A 17,568-nucleotide genomic window follows, 5' to 3' on the forward strand; every position below is an offset into this window, starting at 1 on the left:
TCGGGCGCCCCCAGCAGGGGGCACTTGGGCACCAAAGATTCGCTGGATCTTCATAGAGATGAGGAGGACAGGCCTCAGTAGAGGATGGGAGGACAGATTTGCTTTGAGTACCCTGAGAGCTTGGGAGCTGCTGAGACCGGGGCTCTCTCAGCGACCTCCTTCTTGTGTAGAGGAGCGGGCCAGACAGCCGCTCATTTGGAGCCCCGCGGTTCGCACAGAGCAGGGTCATATGCTGGGTTCTCGGCCTCGTCTAGCCTGGGGGCCTTTAGCGGCAGGCCCAGCTCGTAGCTTTGGCGACTGGCAGGCCTTCTGCAGTCTCCCAGAGGATATTCAGGTGGAGAGGCTGAGTCACTTCAGAGGGGGGTTGATTATGAGGGATGATATTCAGGAGGCACTCACAGAGGAGTGGTTCACGCCTCTCGAGCCAGTGGCCCCACGGTGGATGGGAGCCTTTACTCAGTTGGAGATCCTGATTGCAGTCAGAGCTTGCACTGAGGATGGCAGTTGCCTCTACTATGAGATTCAGGATGAGGGCAGACTCAGGTGAAGTCGCCTTTGGTTGCAGAGTGCACTTTTAAGAGGATTCGGGTAGTGGCCGCCGCTTCTCGGAAGTGGCATATTGACCCCGACCCTGCTGATGTGCTCTTGGATTGGCGCATATGGGCATATGCATCGCGCCCCTTGGCCCGGCTACAGTACGAGTGGCATGATCCTTATGCATCCCTTGAGGCCACAGAGATTACCTTTTTCCAGTATACTGTTCGGTTGGGGCGGCATATTTTGACGGCGAGGAGGACGGTCTCTCCAGCGGCAGCGGGGCATTGGCGGCTACAGGGACTTTCACAGGAGTTCCTGGAGGATTTTTGGGCTCGGCTCTGGGCTAGTCGACAGGCCCGCAGGATCTCGGCTGGTCGCGCACAGGGGCTCAGCAGTTGGCACTTGGCTTGTTTACAGCGGTCTTCCGGTGGCCTGCGTCCGATGCGGCCACCCTATGGAGACACAGAGACATTGCCTTTGGGATTGCCCTCAGGCGCAGCAGATTTGGCTGCGGATGCTGCGTATTCTGGCTCCCCTCTCTGCAGAGGGTATGTTTACGTGGGGTGCCGCTGCTTGGTCGACTTCGTCAGGGCCTGCTATGGGCTATGAGATGGAGCAGGGCAGTCAAGCCATCAGATTTATTAGGGGTCAGCCTCGCCTGGTTCCGGCACCGGATTTCTCGTCCGCCAGCTGGACACAGGAGAGGGATTTACGATGGGAGCTCCTCAGTAGCCTCACCATCTGGTTCACCTGGAGGGCCCGGTGCTTTACGGCCTTTGAGGGGAGATTGGAGCCACCAGCAGAGACTGTACGGGGGATTTGGCAGGAGTTGATCCACACCCTGCGAGGACAGTACGACCGCATCCCCGGATGAGGCGATCTTACGGCGCCAGGCCTTTCACACCACTTGGCGCTGTGGCCCCTTCTACACCTTACACACGGGATCCCCTTGTTGGCACTACAGGCCACGTGTTTGGCTCTTCCCCCCCCCTATTGTATGATTTAGCCTCTCAGTCCTTTGTACTGATGCTTGTATTTTGCAGCACCTAGGGAGAGTCTCCCGGGCTGCCATGCTGTATTCACTGCTCGGTTTCTCTTATGAGCAGGAGAGATCTTTTGTAGCCCTACGGGCGTTTTTTATATAACTAATGAAAGGATCTTTTCTCGGGAAAAAAAAAGGTCTAGAGCAGCTCATGGAGAGTCCACAAGATCCACTATGTCGGTGTCCTCCACCTCCTGGGTCCGAGAGGTGAAGTGATCTCTGTAGAAGTGCATCTTCGTGTGGAGCTCCAGAGGTGTGATCTATGTGCAATGTGTATAGAGGCTGAGAAGATCTAACTGGATAACCCGGCTCTTGTGAGACAGCCCGAGAAAACGGGAGTCCAAACTGTACTGAAGGGGGGGTAGGCGGTCCATGCGGAGCCGATATACTCAGAACCAAGTTGAAACTAGTGCATACCATACTCCAGAGTGGCCCTCAAGTGCTAGTTGTATGGAGGACTCCAGGGCAAGCCTCCGGTACCTATGGGGATCCATGTGACTAATGCGATGGAGGTATGTGACTGTTTGGAAGAGTGCATCCACTGGGACTGATGGTTTGCTGCAGATCATACGAGAGAACATCATGACCTGGGGCCTCTCAACTCGCTGCCAATCCTCATCGGATAAATCTGGCCCCGAGAAGGCTGCTCCATACATCAAGGCTGGTATGACGAGGGTGTCAAAAAACCAGCCCTTCATCTTGGGCTCTTGGAAATGTGCCTGGAAGCACTGCTGTTCAAGTAAGCGCAAGGCTGCATATCCCCGTGTCACTGTGGCATGTGCTGCGGGAACCACGGTAAAGCGTGGGCCACTGAAAGTGACACTGATGGGACAATCTCCATAGGATCCCCTCTAACCAAGAGGGTGGAAATCCCTCACAAAGGGCTCTATTGAACATGTAGGCTAGTAGAGGCGCTAGGGTATCATCGGCATGCGAGATGTACTCGGCAGTGAGTCCCTCATGATCCTCGGCTCGCCCATTGCGTAGTCTACGAATGGCCTTGAGGACCATGCCCTTTGTGAAGAAGGTGGAGGTGGCTGGACGGGGATCTGATGGTGGGGGTAGGGGTGGCTGATGGGGGATATGATAAGAGGGAGTGTGCATAGGAGTGCCATGTGTCCGGGCAGGTGAGAGGTGTGGGAGGGCGATGTTCTCGAAGTTTCTCCAGGCCTCTTTGCAGTTCGGCGCTAAGAAAAGTTGGTATAACTCATCCTCTTTCCGAGCATAGAACTCCCGTTTCTTGGGTTTGGTGAGCCGTTGAGAAATCCATTGCGCTTGGCGCTTCGTGATTTGCCTAATCAGTACCTCATGTTTAAGATGGGAGCGTGTGGCGTGGCATTCGTCATCATACCAATAGTTCTAGGGCATGGAACCGCAAGGTTGCTTGGCGGTAGACTACCGCGTGCAGATGAAAGAAGCAGTGTGGCGGATGTGTGGAGTATGGTGGTGAGCTGTGCTGTGAGGGTGGATAGGGGGACAATAGGTTCCACATTCTGGAGTTGGCAGTAGATGTGGTTGGAGTAAACAAGGTCAAGCTCGTGGTCAAAAAGGACCTGAGTGTAATATGAGATGGGGGGTGGTGTGCAGGTAAGAGTGAAAGAGAGGTAGGCATGGTCGGCTTCAAAAGGGGGTAGCGGGATGGAGAAGTTGGGGAGAAGGTGTGCCAAAGCGAGAGATCTTATAAGGTAGTCCACGGTGGTAGTACCTCCTGAGTGAGGGAAGGAGGTGAGGGCGCGGAGGGCCATCGGGACATCCCGTTATAGATAACGAGACCATGTGCAGCTCCCAGCTCTAAGAAATATCTCCCATACACTGTGACCTCCTCACGGTCCTGTGATGATCACTGCAGCCCTGTGTCAATGGTGTTCAACACAATTGCTAACAAAGTCATTGACAATCACAAATAAATTTCCCATTAATCCAATGTAAATCTCCAGAAGACCACCACCAAATGTTGATAGTTCCACAAAGGAGAGGTTGTCGATGGCACAAACTCATCCCAATGGTAAGACAATCTACCTGCCCCATAGGTCAATGACCAAAATGGCATTGAGTGAATAATCTTACAAAGATAGATAAAATTTAGTTTTTGTCTCCATTTCTCGGTAATTTTATTTCTCCTTTGCTTTGAAGTGCAATTTGCGCTTGGATTGCTCGCAGAGAAAGATCTCATTTGTTTGTGTAAATTGTGTGCACTTGATTTTAATTTTCTAAAAGATATGGGCTAATCTGGTTTTATAAAAAGGAATAATCAAATAGGGGTCTCTTTAGAGTGCAGTGTAGATGACCATGCCTTTGTTATTCTCTTTGATGCGCAGTATACCTTTGAAGAGGTTGCATTGAAACCCAGGTGCTTGAGAAAGCTGCCAATTCAGGTACTTCCTATGCAGTCCTATTATATTATTCATTGAGATTAGTAATAAAATTTTACAAGTTAGTAATCTAGAGATTCTTCTTGATTTTGCACGAGTTTAACATTAATGTATGGTTTCTAGGCTCAAAGGGATCTTGTTCTTTTGGTCTCGAGGTTCCTTTTCTTCTATGAACCAGGTATGTCCTTCGATTCTCTGCTACTGGTATCATGGAGCCACTTGAGCTTTGCTGGGGATGACCCAAATGGTATGAAAGGCATGGATTCTTGCAGGTGACAGATTGGGGGATCTCTTGCACTACTGTCCTGCATTCGCAAGCTGCTCAATGGGTGGACCTGCAGATGTGTTCGTCATGGAGCTTACAGATCAGGTATGCTTGTCATTGTTGTATGTAACAATTACTTTGAAAACCTGTTGAAACGGGGTGTGAGCAAGCAGTGACAAATGATTGTGCTTTATACCTTGTGTTTACAGCTGCAAAAGATCAAGGTGGAGCCTGTTTTACTCCATTATTTGCAAAGTGCTAAGTCTTTGAAAGGTGTGTCCTCACAAAACTCTTCTGAAGATCAAATCATTGTTGAAATGCAGAAAGCTCACAGACCTTATTTGCTTTGTACCTGATTGTATCATAGGGCTTGAGCTGCGTGCTACAACCAGTACACGGCTGAAGTCTGCTTTGTACAGCTTCACTGCTCCAGGAGGTCCCATGTATCCTACTAGAGACATCCGTCGTTGTGCTTGGGATACTCTGGACTGCCTGTTCCCAGTAAGTTCTATGCACTCCTGGGTTTGCATGTTTTCCAGTGTTCATTAAGGTTGTCAAAGGTATGCAGAGGATGTTTGCATTATATGGACACAACAAAAATCATTTCCTATGTATGATAATGGGCAGAAACATTAACAACCCCATAGTTTTGTTTGAACATTTGTTGTTGTAAGAATATTGCCATAATGCTTGATTGTAACAACTTCACCGTCTTGACCATCTTGTTTCCAGAGTGACAATGTTGTTTAATGAGCCACACGGTGGTGATTGGTCAAGGGGGACTTGGTTCATGTATGTGATGGAGAACCCTTTATAGGAAACACTTAAACAAGGCTGTTCAAGCTGAGCTTTGGTCATGGCTTGGAGGTTAAAGCAGCAGAGAAGAACCCCATGCTTAATCGTGAAACTGCTCGGTACATTTCATCTGAAGCAAGCAATGAAGTCAAAGGGATGGTTTTTCAGGTTTAGTGCTTACCTGTGATATCAGTGCACCACTGTGATCCGCATCCAGATCACCTCCTTCAGGATCCAGTTGTTTGGAGATCTGCCCCTCCCACAGTTTCCCCTCAGGGAGTGTGGTGATTGAACTTCATGCCGCACTATTTGAGATTAGCTCCTTTCTTCAAATGGCCGCAATAGAGAGCGTTAGGGCCTTCTGAGAGCAGGAGCCTCCGCTGCAACCTGGTCTCATTGCAGAGGCTTCAGAAGCAGACTCTGGAGAAAGAAAGAAAGAAAGCTATATTAAACGTCTTCAAAAGACCCAATGGGTATTGAGACCAAAAGTGATACAAGAGTGTCCATGTAATCTTATCACGGTACAAAAGAAAACTATGAGCTGGGAATGTCAAATCCGAGCCATATGATACAAAATGGGATGATCATCATCATACAGCCTATGCAGCTAACCCCCTGGTAGGAGGGGGCCATCAAGGATATCATGCATGGGGGTAGCCTGTAGAAGGCTCTGCAGATCCACTGGGTGTGGGAAGGTGGCTATGTGCCTCTCCAAGATCTCAACCTGGGGCTGATGTCTGTGTTGCTGGCGAGGTTCAAGGAGTCTGGGATGTCGGGATGCCGTGGCCCGAGTGGAGTTTGGCGGGTGGTCAGGTACTCTAGAATGTGTGGCCCGATGAGGCTGTGGGTATGTCATCCATGGCTGGTGGGGCATCCTCTCGCAGTCAGAAGGATTGAGTGATGATTGCCTAGGTCTCGACTCTCTAACCAGTGAGTCTGTGTGGGCGATGAAGTTCTATTAGGAAGAGGCCTAGGCACCGTTGATCTGGGTAATCCATGATCGTGGGGATAAGGGTCCAAACCCCTCTGAAGAGGCTGTGGAACTTTCCCCAGATCTTGTAATAAATGGTGCACCTGCATATGAAGTGCTGCTCTGACTCGACCTCCCTCTGGCATATAGTGCATATCCTCTCCTCACGAGGTATTTGCATGGCTCTCCTTGTCTCTCTCCTTAGGTGGTGCGATGACAGCCGCACCTGGCACGAGTGGGGTTTGGCGGGTGGTCGGGCACTCCAGAATGTGTGGCCCGATGAGGGTGTGGGTATGTCATCCATGACTGGTGGGGCGTCCTCTCACGGTCAGAAGGATAAGGATTGAGTGATGTTTGCCTAGGTGTTGACTCTGTAACCAGTGAGTCCTTGTGGGCGATGAAGTTCTATTAGGAAGAGGCATAGGCACTACAGATCTGGGTAATCCATGATCGTGGATAAGGGTCCAAACCCCTCTGTGCAGAGGCAATGGAACTTTCCTCAGATCTCGTAATATATGGTGTACTTGCATATGAAGTGCTGCTCTGACTCGACCTCCCTCTGGCATATAGTGCATATCCTCTCCTCACGAGGTATTTGGATGGCTCTCCTAGTCTCTCTCCTTAGGTGGTGGGATGACACCCGCAACTGGCCCTGGAATCCGCATGGCATGTGACATGTATATGTCAAGATATCTGGTCTTCAGTATGAAACCATCCTCTGTAAGCCTCGTGAAAGTATCTGTGTAGTACTTTCGTTTATGTGAGAGTGGCTCTTGTGTTGTGATCGAGATATCCTTTATGTATAGTCCCAATAAATCATATCTGATCACCCGGTCCCTATCATCCTGAGACATCCTGATGAATGGGGAGTCCGGGTCATACTGGAGTGAGGGGAGGTGATCCATCCTCAGTCCCTTCCTCGTGAACCACGTGGGTACTTGCCTATACTGTGACTCGTGCCCATGTGTTGCCAGTTGCTGGGAGGACTGAGGGGGGATCCTTGGGACTCTCTAGGTAGCCATTGCACTGATCCTGTGACAATAAGCCCATATCTTTGCGAAAAGCTACGAACTTCTCTTGTGAGAACCTTAGTGAACATATGTGCAACATTGTCATGTGTAGAGACACAAGCTAGGCTAATCTCTCTTGTAATGAGCCTCTTCCTGAGATAATGACAATGCACCACAATGTGCTTTGTGCGAGCATGAAACATTAGGCTCCTAGCTACAACTAATGCACTTTGGTTGTCTCAGTGACGATGGAGGTGGGGGGCTGGTGTCCAATACCAAGATCTGCCAAAGGACGTTTGAGCCATGCACTCTCCACAGTTGCTGTAAAAGCTATCCCGTGCTCAACTTCTTGCTGAGCCATGATATACATGAATCGCCAAGATGAAAAAAAAGCCACTAGTGGATACTTGCGTGTCATAATATCCAATCCAATCAGAGTCACTGCAAGCATGTTGCTGAATATCACCTCCTTATCATAGAATAGCCCAAGGGACTGAGTGTCCCATAAGTATCGGAATACTTGCTGGGCAGCCTACCAATGCTTACTTCTGGGAATGTGCATAAACTTGCTCAAGGGAGACTCCAAACTGAATGTTTGGCCTCGTATTGCATAGATAAACGAGGCACCCAATGGTCTGTTAAAGTGATGCATCAAGTGGTTCACTTGTAACCTAGAAATTGAGCCTAGTACTTACCTCTACTGGTGTAGCAACAAGCTTACAGTCTTCAAGACGAAACTGTGTAAGCAGTCACTGTATGTACTTTGACTGCAACATGACAATACCATCATCACAATACATAAACTGTATGCCCAAATAATAATGCAACGAGCTTAAATCTGTCTTCTGAAATGACACGTGTAATTCAGCCTTGAAGGCTGAAATCTTCTCCTCCTTAGGGCTTGTGAGAGCAGCAAGTCATCAACATATAAAACGATGACCAAAAAACAATCTTAACTCCTCTTTACATAGAGGATACTCTAAGTTGGACTGTTACAAAAACCATTTTCAACCAAGTATGCATTTATCTTCTCATACTAAAGGCCATATAAAGCTTTTCTTAACCTGCACAGTTTAGACTCATGTCCCTTCTCAACAAAACCAAGAGGCTGAGATACATAAATCTCCTCATGCAACTCGCCATTCAAGAAGGCAATCTTGATATCAACTGATGTATATTCCAACTATGATGTGCTGCCAATGCAATAATACACTTGATTGCAGTCATACAAGACGTGGGTGCAAAGGTCTCATCATAATCGAGGTCCTCCTTCTGAGCATAACCCTTTGCAACAAGCCTTGCCTTGTAGTGGTCAATGCTACTATCAGATTTATGCTTAAGCTTATATTCCCACTTCATACTAATGGTCTTTTTACCGAAGACAAATATGTATGTCAAATACTAAGTGTCATTTTTGAGGATTGAGTCGTACTCATCTTGCATGGCCTAAAGCCAATGATCATTTTCCTGTGCTTTCTCTCGAGTCTATACCCTTTGCTTTCTCAACTATATTTGACAAAAATGCATTTTACCGCGTTATCATCCAGCTTATAGTGTTGTTGCTTAGGCACAAGAGCATAAGCAAGACAACCAAAAACATGCAAATGAGTCACAGAGGGCTTCTTGCCATACCAAGCTTCACAAGGGATATTTGTCTCCAAGGCCTTGGTGGGGCATCTGTTTAGCACATAAGTGGCACACACAACTTCCTCCAACCAAAAAACAAGAGGCGAATCCTTTAACCATGAATGTGCCATCTCCTCTTAGCCACACCATTTTGTTGAGTTGTGTAAGGCAATGTGCATTCACGTTTTATGCCTCTTTTAGCCATATATGCATGAAACTCGTATGCTGCTCCAACCTCTCACTTTACTCTCAAAACGGAGACTAGAGAGGGACTCTTTAGGCTTTATTTTTAGAGTCTTTTACAAAAAGTAAGTACAAGGAAACATATGATTTCATTTCTTTGGAAACTTGTACATGGGAATAGAGGTTCCTTCAACTCCCACATCAAAAGATACATTCTTGCCTTTGAAAGGGAACTTAAACTTGCTTCAATCCCAATCAATGGCTAGATCAACTCTCCTATGCCAAGGCATACCAAGTACAATATTACAATGGCTTAGATTTCCCATAACAAAATTCTCCTGATCTACATACTTGTTATGGGCTACCACACCTCCAAGAGGGAACTCTACACACATTCACCTATTGGACAAGCAGTAGAACACAAGCGTCGTGGGGTACTTACCAATGCTTCGAGCTCGTCTCTTGAGGCCTCCAAGCTCGCTTGTATGCTCCAAACTCCAAGCTCCACCTCCACACTGTCATGTCACCGTGGAGTCGCTCACACCATCGCATAGGCCAATGACACTCTCTCACTCTCTCATACAAGCATAAACACACAAGCATGAAAGAGGCACAATGCTAGAATGCTCTCACTCTTCACTCTCTCACAAAGTACAAGGGAAGAGCTCTCAATAGCACAAAGGGGATTGTGTCCTTTTCATTATGAGAAAATACCTTATATCAATTGGCCCTTATTCACACTTAGGCGTCCAAAACTTACTAACTAGGCCTTGGGTGGCCAATCTCCCACAATGTACAACCTTTATAGTGCCTTTTCATGACACTTATTAATGTCCTCAATTGAGGATCATGGTGTAATCCGAATGGAATTAACAATACTCCCCTATCTCAATCCTAAGTTTCCTGAGGATTGGGGTGATCTAAGATTGCATCCCTTCAAAGGCAACTTTTGATGTTTTCGGAGTGCCAAACCTCTCCTTACAGAGTTTGAGAGAGCTTTAATGATCCGAGAATGGATATAATGGTGAGTAGCACCAATATCAAAGTGGATAAGAATAGCCTGATTGGCAACCTTACTCCAAGCCATAAACAGCTTTCTCTTCTCTGAAGGAGTATCATCTAGTTACAAGAATTCTCGAGGCAGAGCATTCACCTGAGGTGATTTTTGCGGGCTGATTCTCCTTCTTTGGCTTACTGGGCAACTGTCCAGCCATATGTTCTTTTTCTCCACAGTCAAAGCATTTTCCTTCTTTGATATACTGTGCCAGCTATTGATACATCAGCCCCCCTTCCACCCCCCCCCCCCCCCCCCCCCCCCCCCCCCCCCCCCCCCCGAGAAAAGATCCTTTCATTAGTTATATAAAAACGCCCGTAGGGCTACAAAAGATCCTCTCCTGCTCACAAGAAAAACAGAGCAGTGAACAAAGCAAGGCAGCCCGGGAGACTCTCCCTAGGTGCTGAAAAGTACAAGCATCAGTACAAAGAACTGAGGGGCTAAATCATACAATAGGAGGGGGGAAAAGCCAAACAGGTGGCCTGTAATGCCAACGGGGGGACCCCGCGTGTAGGGTATAGAAGGGGCCGCTGCGCCAGGTGGTGTGAAAGGTCTGGCGCCGCAAGATCGCCTCATCCGAGTCACCCCGGATGCGGTCATACTGTCCTCGTAGGGTGTGGATCAACTCCTGCCAAATCCCCCGTACAGTCTCTGCTGGTGGCTCCAATCTCCCCTCAAAGGCCCTGAAACACCGGGCCCTCCAGGTGAACCAGATGGTGAGGCTACTGAGGAGCTCCCATCGTAGATCCCTCTCCTGTGTCCAGTTGTCGGACGAGAAATCCAGTGAAGGAACAAGGCGAGGCTGGCCCCTAATGAATCTGATGGCCTGGCTGTCCTGCTCCGTCTCATAGCCCATAGCAGGCCCTGACGAAGTCGACCAAGCAGCGGCACCCCACGTATACATACCCTCTGGAGAGAGAGAGGGGCCAGAATACGTAGCATCCGCAGCCAAATCTGCTGCGCCTGAGGGCAATCCCATAGGCAATGTCTCTGTGTCTCCATACGGTGGCCGCATCGGACGCAGGCCGCCAGAAGACCGCTCTAGACAAGCCAAGTGCCAACTGCTGAGCCCCTGTGGGCGACCAGCCACCGGAAAGTCGAGATCCTGCGGGCCTGTCGACTAGCCCAGAGCCGGGCCCTAAAATCCTCCAGGAACTCCTGTGAGAGTTCCTGTAGCCGCCAGTGCCCCGCTGCAGCTGGAGAGACCATCCTCCTCGCCGTCAAAATATGCCGCCCAAGCCGAACAATATACTGGAAAAAGGTGATCTCTGTGGCCTCAAGGCGTACTCACCAAGGTCCCACTGTAGCCGGGCCAAGGGGCGCGCTGCATATGCCCATATGTGCCAATCCAGGAGCACATCTGCAGGGTGTGTGTCAATATGCCACTTCCGAGAAGCGGCGGCCACTACCCGTATCCTCTGAAAGGTGCACTCTGCAACCAAAGGCGACTCCACCTCCACTCTCTGAAGTCTGCCCTCATCCTGAATCTCATAGTAGAGGCACCTGCCATCCTCAGTGCAAGCTCTGACAGCAATCAGGATCTCCAACTGTGTAAAGGCTTCCATCCACCGTGGGGCCACTAGCTCGAGAGGTGTGAACCACTCCTCTGTGAGTGCCTCCTGAATGTCATCCCTCATAATCATCCCCCCTCTGAAGTGACTCAGCCTCTCCACCTGTATCTCCTCTGGGAGACTGCAAAAGGCCTGCCAGTCTCCAAAGCTACGTGCTGGGCCTGCCGCCAAAGGTCCCCAGGCTAGACGAGGCCGAGAACCCAGCATATGACCCTGCTCTGTGCGAACCGCTGGGCTCCAGATGAGCGGCTGTCTGGCCCGCTCCTCAACACAAGAAGGAGGTCGCTGAGAGAGCCAAGGTCTCAACAGCTCCCAAGCTCTCAGGATGCTCAAAGCAAATCTGTCCTCTCATCCTCTACTGAGGCCTGTCCTCCTCATCTCTATGAAGATCCATTGAATCTCTGGTGCCCAAGTGCCCCCTGCTGGGGGAGCCCGAGCCTGCAGCCGCTGCAAAAGAAGCTCTTTCCAAGGCTCAGCGCCTGGAAGCATCCCTCGAACAATAAGCTTCCCCAATAAGGCTCTACTCTGATCGACTGGATCTATAATGCCCAAGCCTCCGTGGGCCAGCGGAAGTGTAATAACTGCCCAAGCAACCTTTGCCCGAGCTGGCTGACCGTCCCGCCCGGACCAAAGAAAGTTCCTGATCAGCCTCTGTACCTAGCTGATGCAAGAACTCGAGAAGATCCAGCAAGACGTAATGTACCACATGGTCGCTAAAAGCACCTGATTTGCCACCACCACCAGCCAAGGATAGCCGAGCTGTACTCCAATACAAAAGCTTCTTCTGAATGCTCAGAAGAAGAGGGGCAATTTGTTGCTCAGGTGACAAATCTAGTCCAATCTGGCATCCCAAATGTCGCATTGCTGTGCCAGGAGGAATCCATCTAAAACCGGGGTCTGGGCTCCATGCCGGAGTGGGAGCGCTACTCATCCAAAAGGCCACTGTCTTGCGCCAATTGATCAATGCTCCCGAAGCTGCACTAAAAACCTGGAGCGACTGCTCTGCCCGAAGAAGATTGGCCTCCTTGCCATGCAAAAATAAGCCCGTGTCGTCAACAAACTCAGCATCGAGCAGGTCCTCCCCCCGGACTGGGAGCTGGGGTCCTCTCAAACCAACCTCCTCTGCCGTCAAATACATGCTCATAGCCTCGGCAAAGAAGAGAAATAGAAACGGGGCGAGAGGACACCCCTGTCGGACTGATCTGGTCAGCTCAAAACTCGGCCCCCGTCCTCCTGCAATCAACACCTGGCTACGAGCTGTGGAATACAGAGCCGCCACCCCTCTAATCCAACCTAGCTCAAAGCCCAGGCGAAGCATAGTGCCCTCTAAGAAACCCCAATCGACTCTATCGTATGCCTTCTCAAAATCGAGAAGCATCAGGACCAAGTCCTCACCAAGAAATCTAGCTCGGGCCGTCGCCTCCCAGAAGGTGAAAATGTTGTCAAGGATACTACGCTCCTTGACGAATCCTGTCTGGGTAGCATGAATCAACTCCCCCAGGAAGGGCTGAATCCTCAAACTCAAGGCCTTTGCTAAGACCTTGTAGACAGTATTGAGGATCGTAATAGGTCTCCAATGTCGAATATCATCTGATACTCCCTCGCCCTTGGGGATAAGAAAGATCAAGCCCTCTGAAAAGCTCTGTGGCATCACCCCAGTGTCCAAAACATACTGAAAGCCCCTGCGAAGACCTGGCCCCAAAAGGTCCCAATAGCGCATAAAAAAGGCAGGCGTCAATCCGTCCTCCCCTGGGCAACTATGGCGCGGCAGGACCCTCAAGGCCTCAGCAAGCTCAACCTCTGAAAGAGGCTCACCCAGAACTGTACGCATACGATCTGTGACCCTCCTCTACACATGGGCCCACACAGTCTATCTGCAAGCATCCCGAGCCTCAGTGGCTGGCTCCGCTGAAAGTAGGTCTCTATAGAACCCAGTGGCAATGGCTCTGATCTCCCCGGGCTCAGTAGCTACCGATCCGTGAGGTGCCAGCGAGAATGCCAACGGAGCCCCCTCGCTCCACTAACCAATCACCCACATAAAAGCGATCAATCCGTGATAGATTAGTCCCTCCCTGCCTGCGATCCGACCGAGAGAAACTAAGACTGTCCTGAGAGCGGGAGAAGGTCCCATGCTGCCATGCATTAGTGATCCTCAGTGACATGCAAAATCGCTCCCAAGCTGCAAGCTCCGTGCCGTGCACTGTGACATGACTGCCTCCCACCCTATCAGCCGGGTCCTCAAGCATGTTGAAGTCTCCCCCGACACACCAATGTGCGGCCTGTGGCAATGCATCCGTAACCTGGTCTAGAACTCTGCTCTGGCACTAGCATGGTTGGGCGCATAGACGTTGGACACACCCAAGAGCTCATCATGCATCCTCAGAATGACATACTGTGCTCTACCAGGCACAATGATCCCTCAATCCACAATGGCCTGCCGCCATACATCTGCAATGACCATGCATACTCCTCCCTATCCACCCAAAGGGCCAAACCCTGCAGACCAAAAGGTGTCCCATCTACCAACCATATCTCCGGATCCTGCTCTCACCCAAGTGGTGCTCCTACATCATCAAAATATCAATACTGCCACCAACCAGGCATCTCTGCAGCTCCTGCCTCAAGCAACCAGGATAGCGTATATAATGTGCTTCGCCAAGGCCCTGTACATTCCATGAGATGATCCTCATGGATGACCTGCTGAGGTGGATGCTGTCTCAGCCGTACGGCGGGCCTTCGCAAGCGGCTTGGATGGAGAATAGTCCCCATCCGAGCGGCTACGAATCTGCCCACCCGGTGTGCTGCAAGAATCACGGATCAGGCGCCAGTGGGTGGCTGTGTCCCATGGCGATTGCCTCCCGCTCAGACACAACAACCTCGTGTATGCATACATATCCAGGGTCGCGTGCTAAGTCTGCCACTATGCGAACGACCAAATGGCGAATCCCTGAGGCATCCACACTCCCGGGATCCAAGAAAAAATGAGCCAACTCCCATAGTCGGCCTATCACGTGTCACCTCCAGATCTCTCACATGGTGGGAAAACTCAACTACCTGAGTCTTCAAAGTGCTAAGAGCGAGCTCCAGAGTCCACTCCCGGTCGCATGGGCCACCGTTGAATCAAGTGCCTCCTCCCTGCGGGCCGGAGGTATCGCTACATGAACTCGGATGGGTGCTGGCTCATGGGGGCCCTCTGCTCCAAAAAGCCGTGTGAAGGAGTAATCAAAAGCCTCCGAGCGCTGTCTAGTGCCGAGGCGACTCAACCGACTGCGGATAGATGATATCCGTGAAGCCCGAATCGGCATGGTAAGTCTCCTCTGCGGTGCTCAATCAAGATCGGTGCTCAGAGCCCTCCGGACTGCAAGTGAACGCTGCCAGGGCCTCCCGGGGAGCTGAGGCGGGGGGGGCGAGGGGGGTGGAGAAGGAGCCGCTGCCGACGAAACCAGAGCGGGGACGGGAGGCGGCGAAGGTGGAAGCGAGGCGGTAGGGAGGGATGGGGGTGGGGGGGGGGGTGCTGGCATCTCCTGGTCCTCAGTCGTCGCAGGGGTGTCCTCCTGTAGGGGAGCAAAGCTGTTCCTCACGGAAACTCAGTGATGCTGAGACTGTGGCTGTTGCTGCATCGGTCTCTGGACGTGCTGCTATGGCTGTCTCCCTCGACGGCGCCCCTGTCGAGGCTGCCACTCCGAGGTCTCTGTGGCCTGAGCAGGTGTCCCGGAGGCTGCCTGCCGAGCCGCATCTGTGTGGGCGGCGGGCCATCAGGGGCTTGCTGCTGTGGTGGGGGTCGGGGTCTCCTGCGAGGACAGGCCTTGGCCAGATAGCCGACCTGCCTGCAAATAAAGCACTGGTTCGGGAGCCCCGAGAACTCCACTCTCTGATCAATCCATCCCCCCCCCTATCCTCGGTAGCTGAATGACCTTCGGAAGGGAGGAGATGTCCGGAACCAAAACTCTGACCGAAGGTACTCAGCTGCTCTGGCCACCACTGAAGCTGTTGTGGGGTCAGTCTCTAGCACCGAACCCACCAATGCTCCCAGCCTAGAAAGGAGCGGCAAGTACTCACGGCGGAGTCCAGGGAAGCAAACTGTAACATGGAAGAGGCGCTCTCCCTGCTCGGCCGCTGCTGGGTCAAAGCCATGCTGCCAAGGTCTGAAGAATGCCCGAGCACCCCTGATGTCTAGGGGACTCATGGCTAGGACCTTGGCCACGCTCTGGGCAGTCTCGAACTCGATCTGGTAGTGACCACGGCCCAGTAGCTGAACGTCCAAGATCTTGCCCACATCTGCAAGAAGGCGGGCCTGGAGAAGATCCCGGATCTTCCCTCTGCTGGGGCGAGTGCCAACTATACGGCAGATGGTGGAATGTGCCTGGAGACGTTCCACCTGTGCGGCGAGGCTCGCTTCCTCTTCTGGCGAAAGAGAAAGCCTGATGGGGGTTATCCTCGGGGGCGGGCGAGGGGGCTACGGGAGAGTCCCTCTGAGGTGGGGCGGGAGGAGCCTCCATCAGAGTCTGAAGCTAAGTCGAAGGCGGAGCGAAAGCGGAGAATCCTGCAAGAGCTGAGCTGCACACAAGGGCGGAGGGGGAAGGCGGAAGGCAAAAAAGAAAAAGGGACCCCAGGGGACGGAAAAATCAGAAAAAAGAGGGGGGAGGTAAGGCGGTGAAGACAAAAAAAGGGCCCTAGGGGGGAGGCGGAAACAGCGCGAAACAGGGGGCGGGGGGGAAGATAAGGCAACGGCGGCGAAAGGGGGGGGCGGGGCACTGAAGAAAGATGGGAGGGCGCGAAGGAGAGGAGAAGGAGCGGGGGGCAGCGGGTGCTGCAGCGCTGAGGCGCGCTGGACAGCCAGGCAGGGGAGTGGGGGCGAACGCGAATGCAGGCGGGGGGGAGGGGGGGGGGGAGCAGACGCGATGGCGGGAGAGGGGGGAAGGCGTGCAGTAGCGCGAGCAGGGGGGAGCGTGAGCTTCAGCGAGCGGTGGATCTCTGATACATCAGCTTCCTTCTTAATGGCATAGGTGGTTTACCACCATTCTTCAGCTTCTGCTCTTGTTGTTCTGACTTATTTGGTCAAACATCTTGGCCTTCTTCTCTTGGGACTCTTCTTTGTAAGACTTCCCAATTGTCTAAGGCATATGCGATCCTTCTAATTCTATGGTTGTAGCTTGAGCTTCTTTCGAGGTGTTCAGTTTTGTCATTTTGACCTCCCGTCGAAGCTTTGGATGTAAGCCATGGATAAACTTCCTCATCTCCATATTTGAGGGAATTTCATTGAGAGATGTGAAATTGAGAGAGGTTTCAACAAACTTATTGATATAAGTTTCAACATTCTCCCCTTGGTTCTGCTTCAATTAATCCCATTCTTGCCGCACATCAACTTCAAAGGATGAAGGTCAAAACTTCTATTGAATATCTTCTTGAAGTCCTTCCATGTCTTCATTTCTTTCTCTTCATGGACAATCTTGAGCCACCAATTCAAGGTAGCATCCTTATGTGCATTCTTACCATCCTGATCTTGGACTTTGTTGAATAATTTTAACCACCAAAAGCAGCATCGAATTGCCTAATGAAAGAAACAACTTTTTGAGAATCTCTCTTACTATAAGAAGCATCAAACTTGACATTGTTTTCTTCGAGCTTGAACTTCTGCTTGACTACTTGTGAAGTTACTTCATGAACCGCTACTCATGCCGCCATAATAGCCTTAGGCGAATCAGCCCACCATGGACATTTGTGGTTCTATGGCTTTCTCCTTGTCCTTATGAGGATTTTCAGGACAAGATGAGGCGGCTTGGGTATGGTGGGACTTCGAGGTCAGAGCTTGACTACCTCCTTTGATGACGGTGGGTGAAGTAAATTTCATGGTCTTTGACTTTTTTGAAGTAGAGACTTCTTTCATGCTGAGGGAGGTTTCATTGCTCTGCAACACCATCAATTGCAGCAACCTTCAAAGACTTTAGCTTCAACTCTTTCGTTAGTTCTTCTCTCTATCAAAGCTTGAATCTCTGGATCTGCTTCGAGCTCTTTGTACCTTTGAATCTTCTCATAGTCTGAAAAAGACACCGTCAAAGAACGTCGAGAACCTCCAGATTGTTGATGAATACTCTTCTGTTTCTCCTCACATGGTGATTGTAATCTGTGGACTAGCCAAAAAT

At 50.8% G+C, this 17,568-nt stretch overlaps 1 protein-coding gene across 1 annotated transcript in view; it reads left to right on the forward strand.

Annotated features, from left to right (window-relative positions):
* Positions 1-17,568, forward strand: part of LOC147605246 (K-stimulated pyrophosphate-energized sodium pump protein) — a 191,581-nt gene that overhangs the window by 121,272 nt on the left and 52,741 nt on the right. The window contains exons 6-10 of the mRNA XM_086793782.1: positions 3,898-3,954; positions 4,075-4,129; positions 4,224-4,321; positions 4,426-4,489; positions 4,584-4,717. Of these exons, the coding sequence (XP_086649908.1) occupies positions 3,898-3,954; positions 4,075-4,129; positions 4,224-4,321; positions 4,426-4,489; positions 4,584-4,717 (408 nt within the window). The remainder of the gene's footprint in view (positions 1-3,897; positions 3,955-4,074; positions 4,130-4,223; positions 4,322-4,425; positions 4,490-4,583; positions 4,718-17,568) is intronic.

The sequence above is a fragment of the Cibotium barometz genome, chromosome 60 (assembly GCF_041138505.1).
Source record: "Cibotium barometz isolate CiBa-2024 chromosome 60, ASM4113850v1, whole genome shotgun sequence".
Lineage (NCBI taxonomy): Eukaryota > Viridiplantae > Streptophyta > Polypodiopsida > Cyatheales > Cibotiaceae > Cibotium > Cibotium barometz.